This window comes from Rhinatrema bivittatum, chromosome 6 (genome assembly GCF_901001135.1).
Source record: "Rhinatrema bivittatum chromosome 6, aRhiBiv1.1, whole genome shotgun sequence".
NCBI classification, from domain to species: domain Eukaryota; kingdom Metazoa; phylum Chordata; class Amphibia; order Gymnophiona; family Rhinatrematidae; genus Rhinatrema; species Rhinatrema bivittatum.
The window spans coordinates 108,640,719-108,658,221 of NC_042620.1; the positions used below are offsets into that span (position 1 = coordinate 108,640,719).

At 45.7% G+C, this 17,503-nt stretch overlaps 1 protein-coding gene across 1 annotated transcript in view; it reads left to right on the top strand.

Annotated features, from left to right (window-relative positions):
• Positions 1-1,550: 1,550 nt before the first annotated feature.
• The window catches only part of MYO3B (myosin IIIB), a 424,126-nt gene continuing 408,173 nt past the window's right edge, over positions 1,551-17,503 (top strand). The window contains exons 1-2 of the mRNA XM_029607903.1: positions 1,551-1,707; positions 2,166-2,347. Coding sequence (XP_029463763.1) covers positions 1,551-1,707; positions 2,166-2,347 — 339 coding nt within the window. The remainder of the gene's footprint in view (positions 1,708-2,165; positions 2,348-17,503) is intronic.

A 17,503-nucleotide genomic window follows, 5' to 3' on the forward strand; every position in this document is an offset into this window, starting at 1 on the left:
GTGTCAGAGTGTTGGCCTGCAGGGTGAGTCTCCCTTTCACACAAGGATCACATATTGTAGCAAGCATGTATGTGGTGTTTCTGGTGAGAGGTCCTAGTCTCTCTGTCACTTGCTTTTCCAAGGACTCCAGACAGCCCAGCACCTCAGCTCTCATTCCTCTTCCTGTTGAAAACCTTCCAACTTTTCTAACATGATGTTTACTATGGGGATGACATCACCCAAGGTTGCGCTTCTGGCACTCAGCTCCTCTGTGGCATCCTTAAAGGATTTCAGGATTTTCACCATTTGGCTGATGACTGCCCAATCATGAAGCCCCAGGGGACACTGCACATTTATCTCCATTTCTTGAGACAGATCATGAAAGGGTGCCTGCTGTTCCATTGGCCTCTGCAGCATCATGTTGGTAGAATTCCAGCGGGTGCCCACATCTTGAATGAGAGGCTTGTGAGGCATCTTTAAACCGTCCTGCTTTTCACGGAGAAACTGCCCCACCTTCACACTTCTGTGGAAGCGCCCAGCTATTCTCCTACACTTATCTATTAAGTCATGCAGCTAGACATTCTCTGGATCCCTGAACCCCAGCTCCAGAGCCTCCTTTATCACTAGATGCAGAATGGAATCAAAGCATCGTACACCCTGATATCCTCAATCGGTTATTGCGTTTAACATATTTATGCCATTGTCGGTCACGAAGAATCCAGTGTTTTGACTTCTGGCTATCTGGTCCAGCTGCCAGACCTCCAGCATATCTCTGATGGCTGCTAAAATATAGGCCAAGGTATAGACCTCGTTCGTCAGGTGAGTGTGCAGCAAAGCCCACCTGCAGCCTGAAACTTCGTCACCTGTGGAATTGCTGTCTGCCTTTACCTTAGCCAGTTCCCACCAGTGTGCCGTTAGAGAGAGGAAAGATTGTGAAGCATTTGTAGCTGTCCAGATGTCTCTAGTGAAATGCACACTGTTTCCTCTGCCTTGGCCAGCAGCATCTGGATGTGCCTTCAGCACTGATTGTACTGTAGAGATGTGATTTGGCTGAACCTTTTGGTTTGGCCTTCGTTGTTGGCCTGCCGTGGGAAATTTTGTTTCCCGTGGTTCGGGCCTTTTTTTTTTTTTTGGCTGTCCCGAACCGAAAAAACCCCCCACCCCAACCCTTCAGATTTAATTAATTACCCCCACCCTCCCTGACCCTCCGAAAACTTGCCTAAAGTCCCTGGTGGTCCAGCGGGGGTCCTGGGAGCGATCTCAGGCTGTCAGCTGCCAGTAAATAAATGGCGCCAGTGGCCCTTTGCCCTTACCATGTGACAGGGGCTATCGGTGCCTTTGGCCGGCCTCTGTCATATGGTAGTAGCAATGGACGGCCGTCCTTTTCTTTTGGTGCTGACATCTGCAGAAAATGCTTGAAACCCACATTCTGCACTCCACTTCAGGGGCTGATCATCTAAAGCGATCATTTCACCAGTGCTCCTGGTCATCACTTTGGAAGATGCCTGCCTCTTTCCCTGTGACAGTATCATAGAACACCATCCCGTTTCCTCCATTGTGGACTGTCGCTTATGACGTACAGTGGGGGATTGCTGCTGCTAGCCTGGGAGAAACTTGAGGAACACTTGTCTCCTTTTGAAATAGTGTTCTCTGGATTGAAGAAGCAGTCCCCTGACTACTGCTGCTACCATCCCCAGCTGAATATTGAAGGGGATGCTGCTTCTTCAGGTGATGCTCCATCCTAGAATTGCTTAAATGTCCCAGTTGCTGGCCATGGCTGATGCCCTTGGCACAATAATTACACCAAGCAAAGTGCGGGCCCTCCCTCACTTGAAATTGCCTCTAGACAACAGATATCTTTCATGATCCTTTACCTTTGTCTGCATTCTTGGGGGTACATGTTGATGTTGGCACGGAAGAGGAGGTGGAGGTAAATGAACTCTGAGAAACAGTGGCAGGTGCTGCACATCCTCTTTTCCTGCACTGTTGCCTGCTCTTCCTCACCTACTGCCTCTCTTTCCTCCATCACTGAAGTGGAGGCTAAGACACTATTCACTATTTCTCAAAATTAAGGTTTTCAGCTAGCAGCGCTCCCATCTCTGATTCTGTAAATCCTTTAAAAGGAGATTCTTCTGCCTGAGATTCTGAAGACACTTCTGACAACATTGCTTTTACTGTCTCTTCAGTACTAAAGGATCGCACAGATGGGGTTTTTACAACTTGCACTTTTAACTCCAGTGGGGCTGGTGATGCCCTGCTGCTGGTGCTAGTGCCTGCCCTTTCTCTACCCTTTGACCCAACAGGGACTGGAAGAGATACAGATGGTGGTGACACATCTTTTCCAAATTTCAGTTTCTTATGGCTTGAAGTGAATAAGTGTGTGTAGTACTGACAGTGACTGAAACCATACTACTGAATAACTGAAGTGATCACTCTGAAGCCAATGCAATAAAGTGTGCCCAGCCCAGCATGAAGGTTTACTTTTGGTTGGATGCGCATTTTGGGTGCACTAGACTAACGTCCAATGCAATAAGGGGACTAGCACGTCCATAACATGCATGTTAACAAACACATCCCAACTAGCGCCTACCGCATTTAAATTTCACATTGATGAGGCTATTAGCTATTACTGCCCAATGCAGGAAAGTGCACCCAATGCACCCTTTTTAATGCCAGGAATTTAACTCCAGCCCTGGAGGTGGAGTAAAGTTAACGCACAGTCAAGGGCTCATGAGAAACATTAAAAAATATTAGAGAAGTGAATCGGAACCGGAATCGGTTCGGATTCCGGTTCCGATTCACATGTGGGTTTTTTTCCATCGGGCCCGATCGCATTTTGTTTATCGGCTGCGCCCCAGCCGATAAACAAAAAACCCACCCCGACCCTTTAAAAGTAACCCCTTAGCTTCCCCCACCCTCCCGACCCCCCAAAAAACTTTTTACAGGTACCTGGTGGTCCAGTGGGGGTCCCGGGAGCGATCTCCCGCGATCTCCCACTCTGGGCCGTCCTCCCGCTCCCGGGCCGTCGGCTGCCCCTAATCAAAATGGCGCCGATGGCCCTTTGCCCTTACCATGTGACAGGGTATCCGTGCCATTGGCTGGATCCTGTCATATGGTAGGAGTACTGGATGGCTGGCGCCATCTTGTGCTCCTACCATGTGACAGGGGCTGACCAATGGCACCGGTAGCCCCTGTGACATAGTAAGGGCAAAGGCTATCGGCGCCATTTTTAATACTGGCAGCCGACGGTCCGAGTGCAGGAGGTCGCTCCCAGACCCCCGCTGGACTTTTGGCAAGTCTTGTGGGGGTCAGGAAGGTCCCCCAAGACTTGCCAAAAGCCCCTGGTGGTCCAGCGGGGGTCCGGGAGCGATCTCCTGCACTCGGGCCATCGGCTGCCAGTAACCAAAATGGCGCCGATAGCCTTTGCCCTTACTATGTCACAGGGGCTACTGGTGGCATTGGTCAGCCCCTGTCACATTGTAGGAGCACAAGATGGCACCGGCCATCCAGTGCTCCTACCATGTGACAGGATCCGGCCAATGGCACGGATACCCTGTCACATGGTAAGGGCAAAGGGCCATCGGCGCCATTTTGATTAGTGGCAGCCGACGGCCCAGGAGCCCGAGGATGGCCCGGAGTGGGAGATCGCAGGAGATCGCTTCCGGGACCCCCACTGGACCACCAGGTACCTGTATAAAGGTTTTGGGGGGGTTGGGAGGGTTGGGGGAGCTAAGGGGTTACTTTTAAAGGGTCGGGGTGGGTTTAGGGGTTATTTTTGTGTGCTGTTTTTCCCGCCCTCCCCCAAAACGATAAGGGAACCCCCACGATCAATATCGTGGAGTTTTCCTCTCGTTTTGGGGGAGCCCCCGATTTCTGACGATTTTGAAAATATCGATGATATTTTCAATTGTCCGAAGCCCGATTCACATCCCTAAAAAATATGGTCCTCTGTGTTAAGTGTGCTGTCCTCGGTATTGTGGCTCTTGAATTTACTACTTACAGTGGAGAAAAATAATTATATATTGACTTGATCCACGTTTCTTATGGCCACACAATTTAGATGTCTGTAGCAATGGGCGCCAAATATAATACACAAGCAACCTCAGCAAAATAAAAAAGAAGCTGGATCAAAATGGATGTTCATATTGAGCACCTGTTTTAATAAACTATTTTTGAGAACTATAGATGCTCTAGCTGCACAATTCTCCCTTAGTGTACCCTTTTTTAAGCTGCCCTGACTTCCCTCTCACTTAAAATACAGCATCGGGTGCCTAGAAGTGTGGTTGTGCGTGCATTAGAACAACGGGCGCTCAATACGATCGCCCATTTTGCATGCGCATCTTACTGCATCGGCCTATCTATATGTAATAGTGAACTATACATACAGAGACAATGCACTGTAGTATTTTCCTCTCCACACTAGTGCACAGGGCACAGATGACAGATACGGTTCTGCTTTTTGTGTTCTGCTTTTTGTGTGCTCTGGTACAGTAATAGGATCCTCAAAGTGGACTTGCAACCTGCCTGCCTGCTTTGTAGATGCACTAACTCTGGTGCATTTCAGACCCAGACAGTCTTGAGCACTGTGTGGCACAGTTAGCTAGCTGTTGGCTCACTGTAACTGGTCCTAAATCTCTCCCACAATCCATTTATCTCTCCCAAAGGGGTTGTGCTCTCAGCACCTTGCAGCAACTAGGGTCACCAGCGGTGGCTCTTAAACGTGTAGGAGCAATTTTCTGAGAACATATGTAATCATGCTTGTCTCTTCTTCCTAGCTTCCAATTACTTGGTACCACTTCCATTTCCAGGGATCTATTGAACAGGTCATGCAACTGACCCACCAGTACATCTCAGAGCTCCTTCAGTATCCTGGGATGAACCTCATTAGGCCCCATGGCTTTGTCCACTTCCAGTTTTCCTAGCTCTTCCCATACATTCTCACCTGTAAACGGAATTTCATCTACTCCACCCCCATCCACTGTCTTGTTAACTAGCAACGGTCCTTCTCCAGGGTCTTCTTTAGTGAACACCGAACTGAAGTATTTGTTTAATATTTCTGCCATTTCTTTGTCTCTCTCCACACATTGATCCTTTTCACCTTTCAATTTCACTATACCACTTTTGACCTTTTTCCTTTCTCTGATGTATCTGAAAAATGTTTTGTCACTTCACTTAACCTCTTTGGCAATGCTTTCTCTTGCCTGACATTTTGCTTTCTTGATTACTTTCTTTGTCTCCCTCAGTTTGACCAGATATTCTTTCTTGTGTTTCTCTTTTTGGGATCCTTTAAATTTCTTGAACACTGTGCTTATATGTAGAGAAATGGAAGCAACCTAACAAACCTATGGAAAAAATATAGGAGTAGATTTTATAACATGCGGGCAAGTGTCCATCAAATGACTTATGAGGAGAGGTTGAAGGTCCTAAATATGTATACCCTGGAGGAGAGGAGGTGCAGGGGAGAATGATACTGACCTTCAGATACCTGAAAGGATTGAATGATTACAATTGACAGACCTTCTCCATTGGAAAGATCAGTAGAGCTAGGGGGTCTCAAATGAAACTCCAGGGAGGAAGATTCAGAACCAATGTCAGGAAATATTTCTTCATGGAGAGGGTGGTAGATACCTGGAATGCCCTTCCAGAGGAGGTGGTGAAGACAAGAACAGTGAAATATTTCAAAGGGGCATGGGATCAATTCTGTGGATCCCTAAAGGCTAGAGAATGGAAATAAGGAAGAGTACATGGAGATAACTTGCTGGTGTGGCAGTTACTACCCTTAACCAATAAGCCTTCATATTGTTGATGCAACTCCATTATTGCTCTCTGCTATATCGGCAGGGGGAAAAGAGGAAAAAGGAAATTCGTTTTAGACAGCAACCAACAAGGACATTGAATTTTACAGTCTTGGAAAACAAATAAGCACCAGGGTAACTTGCTGATGCAATTGTAACTAACCTTAACCAATAAGTCTTATACTTGTGATGCAACTCCAACATTGCTCTCTGCTTCAACGGCAAGAAGTAATGGGGAAATGGACTCAGACAGCAACCAACAAGGGCCGTGTCTTTGACGGTTTAGGAAACTAAGGCCAGGATTCATCATTCCGTGTGGAATGATAAAGCCTGCGCTAAAGGGGGTGGGGGGCGAAGGTGGGGGCGGGTGGGTGGGCGATAGCCTGCAGCCAATCGCACCAAGGTGGTGCGATTTTGCCGCAGGCTATCGCGGGCATAGTGCCACCATAAAAGGTGGTGATATTCCCCGCGCTACTATTTATTTATTTATTTGTTTATTTAACATCTCTTTTATACCGATATCCGTTCGCACATCGTATCGGTTCACAGTGAACAAAAAACCATTGGGCAGTGCCCGTACATATAACAGATAACATAATATAATATGATGAACTAGGCAACATATAAATAATTTATGGGAGGAGCCCTTACTACCAGCGATAATGTTTGAAACATTATCGCCGGCAGCGGTTCACCACCGACTCCTCCTTAACTGCACCCCGACTCCTCCCTTCCCTCTAATTTAAATCTTACTGCCGCGAAAAGGCCCTTATCGCGTGTGTTAGGCCCTAACCCATGCGATAAGTGTTTAGAAAATAACCCCCTAAGTATGGGGGTAACTGGTATGGCGCAGCAGATGCCATCCCCTGATGCTTCCATTATGGGGGAGCCCTATATGGCACGGCTGATACTACCATAAGCTTGCTGGGCAGACTGGATGGACTGTTTGGTCCTTTTCTGCCATTATTTCTACGTTTCTATGAGAAGGCTTCATGGCTCAGTGACAGTGCTGTGTGCTGTCAAGCATGGCTCCAATCCAGAATCTGACTTCTGCTTCTTGGGCCAGCTGGGTCTGGAGAGAATTCCGAGGCAGTGTTTACAACTTCTAGAGGAAGGAAATCCAGCCATTGCTTAACTGTGACACCTTCAGTCTGCATTCATGGTACAAATGAACCAAGTTACAGAGGGAGTTAGGGTCTGTGGCTAAAGACCGGAAGTCACTGCAAAGCCTGGGACAGGTAGAAGGGGGATTAAAATGGGGAGGGAAAACCCAAGACTCACTGTGCCTTGGTCCCACTAGAACTGGGATCCCAAAATGAACAGGAAGAAATGAACAGGGAAAATCACTTTTGCACTGCACTTGGTCATGCATTTGAAAGAGAATCAGTTTCCTAAAGCTTCTCCCTCCATCGGATGTTTGATGCAGCATTTCACATTCTTCTTATGCTGATTTGCTGATATGAAGCTGGCTGCATGAAATGTCTAATTAATATATTGTAAAAAAAAAAGACATCACCTTTGAGGTTTGCTTTTTTGGGCTACGTTACATATAATCATATTTCATGCTGTTGTACTCAACTGGAAACATCCTCCTAGAGTGCATTGAAAAAAGGTTTTGTTATTCCTACACCTATGTTATTTTTAATGTTGGCATATACCTGTACCCACATAATAGTGTCATATTTCTTAGCAATGCACTAATATAAAGTGATACGTATAGAGATATGTATATATTTTCCAAGCAAGCGCTGTAAGGACCTAATGTAACTAAGGAAACCTTGCCTTGACATATGAACCTTCCTCCCCTTCAATCAGCCAGGTGTACATAACTCTGCTTCTTAAGAGCCACAAAGAGACCAGGTTTTCAGGATATTCAAAATATGCAAATTAGCTGGGCTCTTCTTCAAAAAGATTGCAAATATATCTGAAGATTATTCAGTATGGGTGGCAGGGCCGGTGCTAGCTTTTTTGCTGCCCTATGCAAACCATTACTGTGCTGCCCCCTTCTCATTTTTTTTTTTTTAACATTTAATTTTTATTTTTACAATAGCCAACACACCATAAAAGCAGTCTGCTTCAGTCTCTCTCTCACACACACACACACAGTCTCACACTCTTTGTCTCACTTTTACTCAGTTTCACACTCTCAGTCTCAGGCCCCTAGCTTCCTCCAGTGATCCAAACTTTAAATATTGACACTCTTCCCCTCATCACCCTCGTACCCATTTTACCCTAGTTGTGGGTCCAAAATAATTAAATGGGGCAGGAATAATCCTCAGGTGCTCCTACCCCACCTGCCAGTATGTAAAAATGGCACTGACTGGTCCTGTGGCTGGTGCCAAGTTGTTGTAAAGAAGTATCTTCATACAACAAAATGGCACCAGCCAGATGACTGGCTGGTGCAATTTGTGCCATTTTTATATACTGGCAGGTGGGACAGGAGTGCCTTGGATTTGCTTCTCCCCATTTAATCATTTTTGCCTCATAGAATGGGGTAAGATTGGTTTGGGGGAAGGGATTAGTGAGTGAAGGCCTGGTGCAAGGGTATTAGGAGCCCTAGGGAAAACATAAAACATTGCAATCCCACCATTTCCCCCACAGTCCTCTGCACAATTAAAATTATGCATTTATTATAATAACAGAGTTTAAATGAAAAAAAAAGACATTCAAAGTACAATCTTTTGAGGACAAAATAACATAATAACATACCTATTATATTTACATACACTGTTATGGTACCAATCTGAAACCCTGCAAAAAAGCAAAAAATGAGTTGGAACTCATATGATATTAAGCTTTTTCTAACATGTTTGGCAAGGGCTTAGCCTCAGAAAGCCAAGAGTTAACGGAATTACAATTATGATATAATAAACATCCTATACTAAAACAGGAATGACTGCCAGCACTCAAACAGCAACAACCCTACCTTGGAAAGGCAATGTGGCAAAAGTTACACCAAGCCCTAAAACATCAATACACCTTCTATTAGGAAAATAGAACAAGCCAAACTGCTAAAGATCTCTACACAGCTAGCAGAATATCATAGCTCGGTCACATATGTAGAACACAGACAAACCCTCACCAAATACAGAATAAAGAAACCATAAAGTATAAATAGAAATGTGCAGACAAAAACTGAATTACAAACCACAACAAGCCAGACTCTGTATGTAGTGCAACGATGGAAAATAGAAACATTGTATTCCTCATAAAACATCAAGCAGTAAAATCAAGAAATATATAACATCATTAATAGTAGAACCATACTAATAAAAAAATAAATATTTCAAAACAGCTAATCCAGTAGAACATACAATAATTAAAAACTCATAAAAATTTCCCAAACACCAATAAAATATTTCAAAACAGTAGACACATCAAATAACAACCAATAATTAAAACTAAGGATTTTTTAAAAAACCCTTGATCTCCATATCTGGGAACTTGTGATTTCCAGTTATCCTTAAATTGTAGTGGATAAATGTGGGAAGAGGCACACACATACTTTCTTTCCTCTCATATACACATACTTTCTAGCACATATGCTCCCTCCCTCACACACACACATACACACACACATGCATTCATACACTCACCCAAACCTACTCCCTCTCTCTCCCTTACATACACTCTCATATACACTCCCTCTCTCACCCACATATTGTCTCATATTCATACACTCCCTCTTTCATACTTGCACACTCTCCTCTTTCTTACACTTGCGCATGCCCTCTCACACACATACACACATGCACTCATCAGTGGCGAAGCCACAGGTAGGCCTGGGTGGCAGTTGCCCACTTAATTTGGACCCAGACCCACCCAACCATAACTGGAAGAGGAGCGCCTGAACTGCAAGGACATCGCGGGATCCCATCTCCGCAACAGGAAAGAGGAGGACCCAGGTCCGATGTGACTGGGTGTGCATTCTGTGCATTTGCATGCCCACGGAGCAGCACATCTGGGAAGGTGGCAGGCCAGTAGCTGGTTAGGTTCCGCCGGGGGCCTGCGGCCTCTCTTGCTGTCGTGCAGTCCACTGATCTTCCTGCTTGGGGGGGAGGGAGCGGAAGCGCTACACACAGCTTCCGCTCCCTCCCCCCCCAAGCAGGAAGATCGGTAGGCTGTATGGCCTGAAGGTAGCAGGAGGCTGGCGGCAGCAGGAGAGACCCACCGATCTTCCTGCTTGGGGAGGGGAGGGAGGGAGTGGAAGCTGTGCGCGGGCTTGAATGTGTGTATGTGTAGGTGAGAATAGAAGCCTGGGTGTGTGTGGGTGAGAATGGGAGCTAGGATGTGTGAATGTGTGGGTGAGAATGGGTGCCTGAGTGTGCGTCTCTGTGTGTATAAGAATGGGAGCCTGGGTGTGGGTCTGGGTGTGCATAACATTGGGAGCCTGGGGGGGTGAGAGAGTGAGAGTTTGTGTGTGTGTAGAGAATGCGAGCTTGTGTGTGTCTTTGTGGGGGAGAGCATATGAGAGTGAGAGTTTGAGTATGTGAGGGAGTCTGTGAGAGAAAGTGTGTGTGTGTATGTGTGTGTGAGTGTGTGGGAGAGAGAAAGGAAGGGAAGAAGACAGTAGAAGAGTGACACTGAAAAGGAATTGGGAAATGAGTGACAAGGGAAAAAGAGGCCAGGACCAACTGATTAGAAAAATATAAAAATCAGAAAACAAAGGTAAAAAAAAAATTATTTTGAGATTTTAGCAATTTGAATATACCATCTTTTGGAATCAGCCGGATTTTAAATCTGCCGCGCACATAAAAATCGCCACTTATGTGTGTAGGCGGGCGCTGCGCACATTTTAAAAGAGCCTGGCCCTGACAAATGGGCAGACGGGGAGATGGGGATGGGTGGTCCAGGGAGCAGAGAGGGGCAGGCCGGAACAGCACCATTCATCACTGTCCTGGATTCTTGCGCGTTGGCCAGCTGCCGGTGCGTGCAAGTTACTTCAGGTCGGGCTCTGAAGTAACTTGAAGAAAAAAAGGTAAAAAAAAAAAAAAAGGGGATTTAGAGAGTGGGGAGGAGAGGGGAAGGAGAAGGGAGGTTAGGGTAGGGGGTAGGAAAGTTCCCTCCCAGTCCGCTCCTAAATTGGAGCGGACTGGAAGGGAACTGGGGGAGCCCTGGTCTCGTCGCCACGTGAATTATCAAAATTTTACCACCCATACATACACGCGCAGATTATAAAATCCACATACATGTATGTGCACGCGGCCCATGTATTTTATAACATGCGCAGCACATAAATGTACGCATGCACCTTTTAAAATCTACCCCAATTTACATTTCTTATATTTTTGTATTTTGCTCTTCCTTCAGTATTCCACTGTTCAGGGTCTAGTTTCTCATGCCTTCTATTTTGGTTTTGTCTGCATGTTTCTGTTTCTAATTTGTAGCTTCTTATTTCTATATTAGGTAAGGGTCGGTTTCTGTTTTGCCTATTTGTGTGTGACTGAAGTGCAATATTTTTGCTAATATAGAGTTTCTCTGGAGTAGTCCAGCTTGTTCTGTTATTCCAGTAGGTGATGTATTAATATTCTAGAGCCTGGTGTAGTATTTGCATTGCTGCTTTTTCATAAGGTTGCTGTTATTTGAATCCTGAGAGTCAATGCTATGACTGTATGGTATGGTATGGTTCTAGATGTCTCTTTCTTTGCAGGAGTTTTTGTTATTTCATAAAATAGGAGTGGATGGATATTTTTTTGCTGAGGTGACACCAGAATTTGGATATTTTTATTCATGTTAGTTGTAATGTGAATTGTCCTAGCTATTCTCTGCACCTGTTCTGATAATTAATGTTATTTTATTGTAGTTCTGATGATTTCTGGCTTTCTGCAAAGAGGATTCATGAAAGAATACATTAATTTTTGTTTTATTACATGATTGATTGGATCTGATTGTTTTGTTTGCTTTTTACATGATATATTTGTGTATTTATGAACTGCAATAAATATAAAATAAATGAATAAGGAATTTTTAATGCTAATAAGTGCTTGAAATAATTGAGGTAAAATATTTTAAAGTTTCATGCATGATGCATAATGGCTGCTAAAAACAACTTAGAAAGCCATTGTAGGGTGCAGTATATGGCATTTATCAATAAGAATACAACTAGTAGGTCTCAGACCTACCTGCTTACAGTCCATTCATGTTAAGCTTGTGCCCACCCAAAAAATCAATTCTGGCTATGCCACTGGCACTCATACACACACTCTCTCTGTCTCACACACACGCGCTCTTACACATATATGCACATTCCATCTCTCTTTTACTCACACATGCTCTCTCACTCACATTCACACATACACTCCCTCTCTCTCACACATACACATACACTCTCTCTCTTACTCAGACATGCTCTCATACACATACTCTCTCTTACTCACACATGCTGTCACACATACACAGACACTTCTCTCTCACACACACATACCCTCTCTCTTACATATGCTCTCATACATCCACACACACTCTCTCCCTCTTAATTACATATGCTCTCACATGCACTCTCTTATTCACATATGCTCTTGCACATATACACACCCATATTCTCCCACATACAAACATATGTAATCTTTTTCTGGAAATAGGCTGGATCCCAAAGGACCATAAAAGAATTTCTTGAATGGGGCTAACTTCACAGTCTCTTTCCTCCTTTTCTCATCCCAAGGGGTAGATCCTTTCTGTTGGACAGAAGGATAACATTCTAGGCCCAAGGCATAGGTGAAGTCATGTGTGTGTGTGTGTTACCATGGCTCTTTGGGTAGTTACTGTGACAAAACAGGCTGGACTTGCTGGATGGGTGTTCAAAATAAAGTTTACTGTGATTGATTTCAAAATAATTAATAGGAGCAAATAATAAAGGGTCCAGTTACATCTAGATTCTTTAGTGGTATGGGAGAACAGGTTTAAGATGTATCTCTCCTTGTGGAAGTATCCCTTGACACTGGAACTTGAAACTTGTGTATCCTCCATGGGGTAGAGTAGATACTTGTCCCAAGGTGGCTGGGGTATCCTAACCATGACAGATGTCCCCTTCCCCACAGTACCTGATGTCCAAATGGCACTCCCGAACGCCAACCTGTCTCTGTCCTGTGTCCCAGGGGTGGAGACTCTATTAGGGGTCTCCAGTTTTTCTTCTGTTCTCTCTCAATATCCTCTTCAAAAGATAGACTGCGGACCCTACTGGAACAGTTCTTTCAGGCCAACACTGGGTAAGGAAGGAGGCAGAAAAAATACTTCCTTCCTAACAGATGAAAAAACTCTTATCTTGACAAGAAAACAACACTAGAGCATCTATCTCTGGTCTCTGCAACCTCTTCTTACTGGTAAAAGTGATGTGGAGAGGGGATTTCTTCCCCCCAGAAAGCACAGATTGAAAAAAACAGCAAAAATCTTATTTCTCTAAATATAATTCTACCTAGAGTCACTAACATGTGGTTTAAGTTTCCTGGAAGATTTCTGCTTTCCAAGGTTCATTAAAAGTTCATTGAGTTCCCTTTGAGGGCAGAACCCTTGCACTCTGCAAGCATCTTCGGTGTAAGGAGGGGTTTTAGGGGGATGAGGTAATGTTTGTTGCAGAGTGTGTGATGCATGAGGGAGATAGGATGGTGACAAGGGGATGTGGAGAACTGAGACTGTAAAAGGATGAGGTAATGTAAGTGGTGCATGCATTCCTTCCATGGGGAACGGTTTGGGGTTTAGTGAGAGTCTATAAAAGATGCCCCCCTGGCATCGGATTGTTGTTGTCTTGAGAGTACTGAGAAGAGACAGCGCTTGTGAGGCATCCAAGGATTTCTGCAAAAAGGAACAAGGAGGTTGGAGAGAAGGTTTAATAGCCTGCCAGAGGGAGGATACCCTACCGAGAAAAGGGGTAAAATCCTTGTCTGAGAAAGCTGTAGTACGTTGAACTGGTTATGTATGATGTTGCTCTGAAGGCCTTGGAGCTGAAGTTGGATGAGTGGGAGACCTCCTGCTCAAAGAAGAGTGAGAATTTACTGAGATTGGTTATTTCCTGTTGGACCTTATCCAGCTATTCACAACAAGATTCTACTATTTTCCTGTTTGTCATTTGGATTTACAAATAAAATTCATTTTGGAACCAACACCAGTGTGGACATTGGACTGGTACCCACTGGCGATCCCTGGTGAACTTTATCCAATCCAGGGCTGCAGAAGTGGCACTCACCTCCCTCTGTAGTCTCTGAAGATGACCCCTGATGAAAGGGGGTTTACATAAGCAAAAAAGACAAAAGCAACTTTCTAAATCTGTCTTCCCTCCAGTTTCTAACCAAGGCCTGAAAGGCAGTGTCTCTCCCTTCCTTAACTAGGCAGGGGGCCTAAACTTGGAGAGCACACTCTACACACACTTTTCCTTCCAGAATTCAAAACTACACATACTCACACTCCTCACTCTAACAACCCCCCTTCCCACCACCACCACCTCTGGGGCAGGTGCCATTTGGAATGTTGTGTCCCTCTAGATGACTAACCATGGGCTGGGAGGGCCATCTAGGGGAGACCCCAGGGGGGTCTCTACCCATACACTCACTAAGCTGGGTCTCTCTCACTTTATAATTTTCCAACGCCAATAGGTTGGGCTTCGCCGGTGGCATAGCTCCAGACCTCTCTTGCTCTGTAGTTTTCCACTGCTGGCAGGTTAGACTCCATCAGTAGTGCAGCGCAGTGTCTCTCTTACTCTTCAAAGTCTTCAGGTGCGCCGGGCCTCATCCTTCTGTTTTAGTCTTTGGGCGCCCCATACCATCTCCTCAGTCTTTGGCCATGAGCATCTCTCTCTGCTCAGTCTTTGGCCATGGGTCTGTTCCTCTCTTTGAAGTCTTCAGCCGTGCTGGCCTCTTTTTTATATAACTCTTTATTTAGTAGTTTTCTGGCATACACTTTCTTTTTTTGTAGTCTTTGGCCGTGGGTGCCACGTGGCAAATGAGCCTATCTTTCTCCCTTCAGTTCTTGGCTATGGGTGCCCCGCACCAAGACTCTTTCTCTTCAGTCTTTGGTTGTTGATGGCTCCATGCCGGGTCTCTTCCATGCCATAGTTTCCCCCACAGAATGTGCTGCCATCTGCAATTTCATGGGTTGCACACCCAGTAGCACCAGGCCTGATGAGTAGCTTGACAAGCAGGCTGGTTTGCGGCTGTCAAGGACTGGAGTGGTAACCAATAGGGATGTGCAGAGCAAAATTTTATGTTCATATTTCTTATGTCCGAAAGTGGGTCCCACTTGCGGCCAATATGGACATAAAAAAAATCTAATGAGTTGGGTATATGTACATATGTCGCCCATTAAAGTCAATGGGGGAAGGATTTCCAGCCTATTTTTGGCTGCAGAATTGTGGTTTTCTTATCAATTGGCCCAGGAGAGAGTTCCCTTTCCTTTGTGCAGGGAAGTACTCCCTGGAAAGGGTCCACCCCTAGAGTTGTGTGTACCCGGTGTTTACATTGGCGTCCAGTGAATATCGTTGGCGTCTAGTGAATTCCGTTGGCGTCTAGTGAATTCAGACGGTACTTACGCACTTCAGCAGATGACAAAGGAATTGGAGGATCTCTCAGAAATAAGAATACGTGTGGGAATACAAGGTCTGGATGAACAGGCAGGCACAGCAATGGAGTTAAAACAGCAGTAGGAACACAAGGCCTGGATGAACAGGCACTTCATTCGAGGACAGAGGTCAATCCCAGCTAGGGACACAAGGCCTGCATGAACAGGCACAGGAACTAGGTTAAAACACTGGTAGCTCGCCAGCATCTTTCTGATGCATGCTAGAATATTGGCAGCGGTATGGGCATGGTCCGTCAGGTGGGTGTGCAGTAAAGCCCACCTCCACCCTCATGCTTGTTCAGGGAAGGACTCCCTGGAACGGGTCCACCCCTAGAGTTGTGTGTACCCGGTGTTTACATTGGCGTCCAGTGAATATCGTTGGCGTCTAGTGAATTCCGTTGGCGTCTAGTGAATTCAGACTGTACTTACGCACTTCAGCTGATGACAAACGAATTGGAGCCTAGGATCTCTCACAAATAAGAATACGTGTGGGAACACAAGGCCTGGATGAACAGGTACATCATTCGAGGACAGAGGTCAATTCCAGCTAGGGACACAAGGCCTGCATGAACAGGCACAGCAACCAGGTTAAAACACTTGTGGGAACACAAGGCCTGGATGAACAGGCACAGCCACTGAGTTAAAACACCTGTGGGAACACAAGGCCTGGATGAACAGGCACCGCCACTGAGTTAAAACACCTGTGGGAACACAAGGCCCGGAAGAATGGGTACAGCAACTGAGTTAAAACACCTGTGGGAACACAAGGCCGGGATGAAGAGGCGCAGCAGTCGAGCACAGAGGTCGATCCCAGCTAGGGACACAAGGCCTGGATGAAGAGGCACATCATTCGAGGACAGAGTTCAATCACAGCTAGGGACACAAGCCGCGGAGGAAAAGACACTAACCAGGATCCTCCAAGCCCTCATTTTCTCCAAATTAGACTACTGCAACTCTACATTTCTTGGACTCCCTTCCTCATACACAAAACCACTCCAAATGGTTCAAAACGCAGCAGCCCGTCTACTAACAAACACTAGGAAAAGAGACCACATTTCCCCAGTCCTAAAAGACCTCCACTGGTTACCAATTCAGTTCAGAGTCATTTACAAATCCATCACCTTGATATACAAAATCTTTCACCAACACACCATAATCGACCTACAAATTCCTCTCCGTTTATACAAATGCACAAGACCGACCAGGGAAGCCTACAGAGGATGCCTCCTTGTTCCACCCTCCAAAACCACTTATCACAGCACCTTTAGAGATTGAGCCCTTTCCACAGCAGGTCCACTGTTATGGAACTCCATCCCCCCAGATCTCAGAAATGAACCTTGCCTCCTAACCTTTCGGAAAAGACTCAAGACATGGCTTTTCAGGCAAGCCTTCCCGAACTGCACCTAACACACACCATCAATAAATTCTCAGCTCAGAAGCTGTATATATTGGACGCCATATTTGTAATGTACTCTTGTATATTTTTATATTCTACACATGTATATAATTAACCTCCTCTATCCCTCTTTATTTCTTACACTCCCAGTTCATAGCCCCAGTTAATTGTAACTGCATCTCTTCACCACGTGTATTTATGTTATAGGTTGTTTTCTTTGCACCCCTGTTTTCTGTAAAGCGACATCATGTGAACGATTTCATGAATGCCGGTATAAAAAAACCTTAAATAAATAAAATAAATAAGTAAGTACCGCAAGGGAAAGTTGAAAACAACTTTGAAGAGGGAGTTCAAGAGGGCGTGAAATTGTAAAGAGGTAAATGGGTGGGGTCCGTGCAGTCCGCCCGCAGGATTCAACCCGGCGGGTTCGGTCGGACCGGGGTTTCGGCGGATCCCCCACCCCCACCCCTTTCGCGGGGGGTGGGGGAGGGGCGGGGAACGCCTCCCGGACGGCCCCGGCCCCCGCAGGGCGCATTTCCTCTGCGGCGGTGCGCCGCGACCGGCTACGGTTCGGCTGGGAAGGCCCAGGGGGGGCAGGTGGCCCGCTGCTCCAGCGGCGCGTGTTATAGCCCCCCCTCCCGGCGTTTCCTCCTTCCCCTTTGGCAACTGTTAACTTGTCTTAACCTCATTCACTACATCTATGCAGACGATGTTCAGATTCTTATTCCCATAACAGAATCTATTAACAAACTTGGCTATTCTTACAAGCCTTCCCTGATCCTTCAAA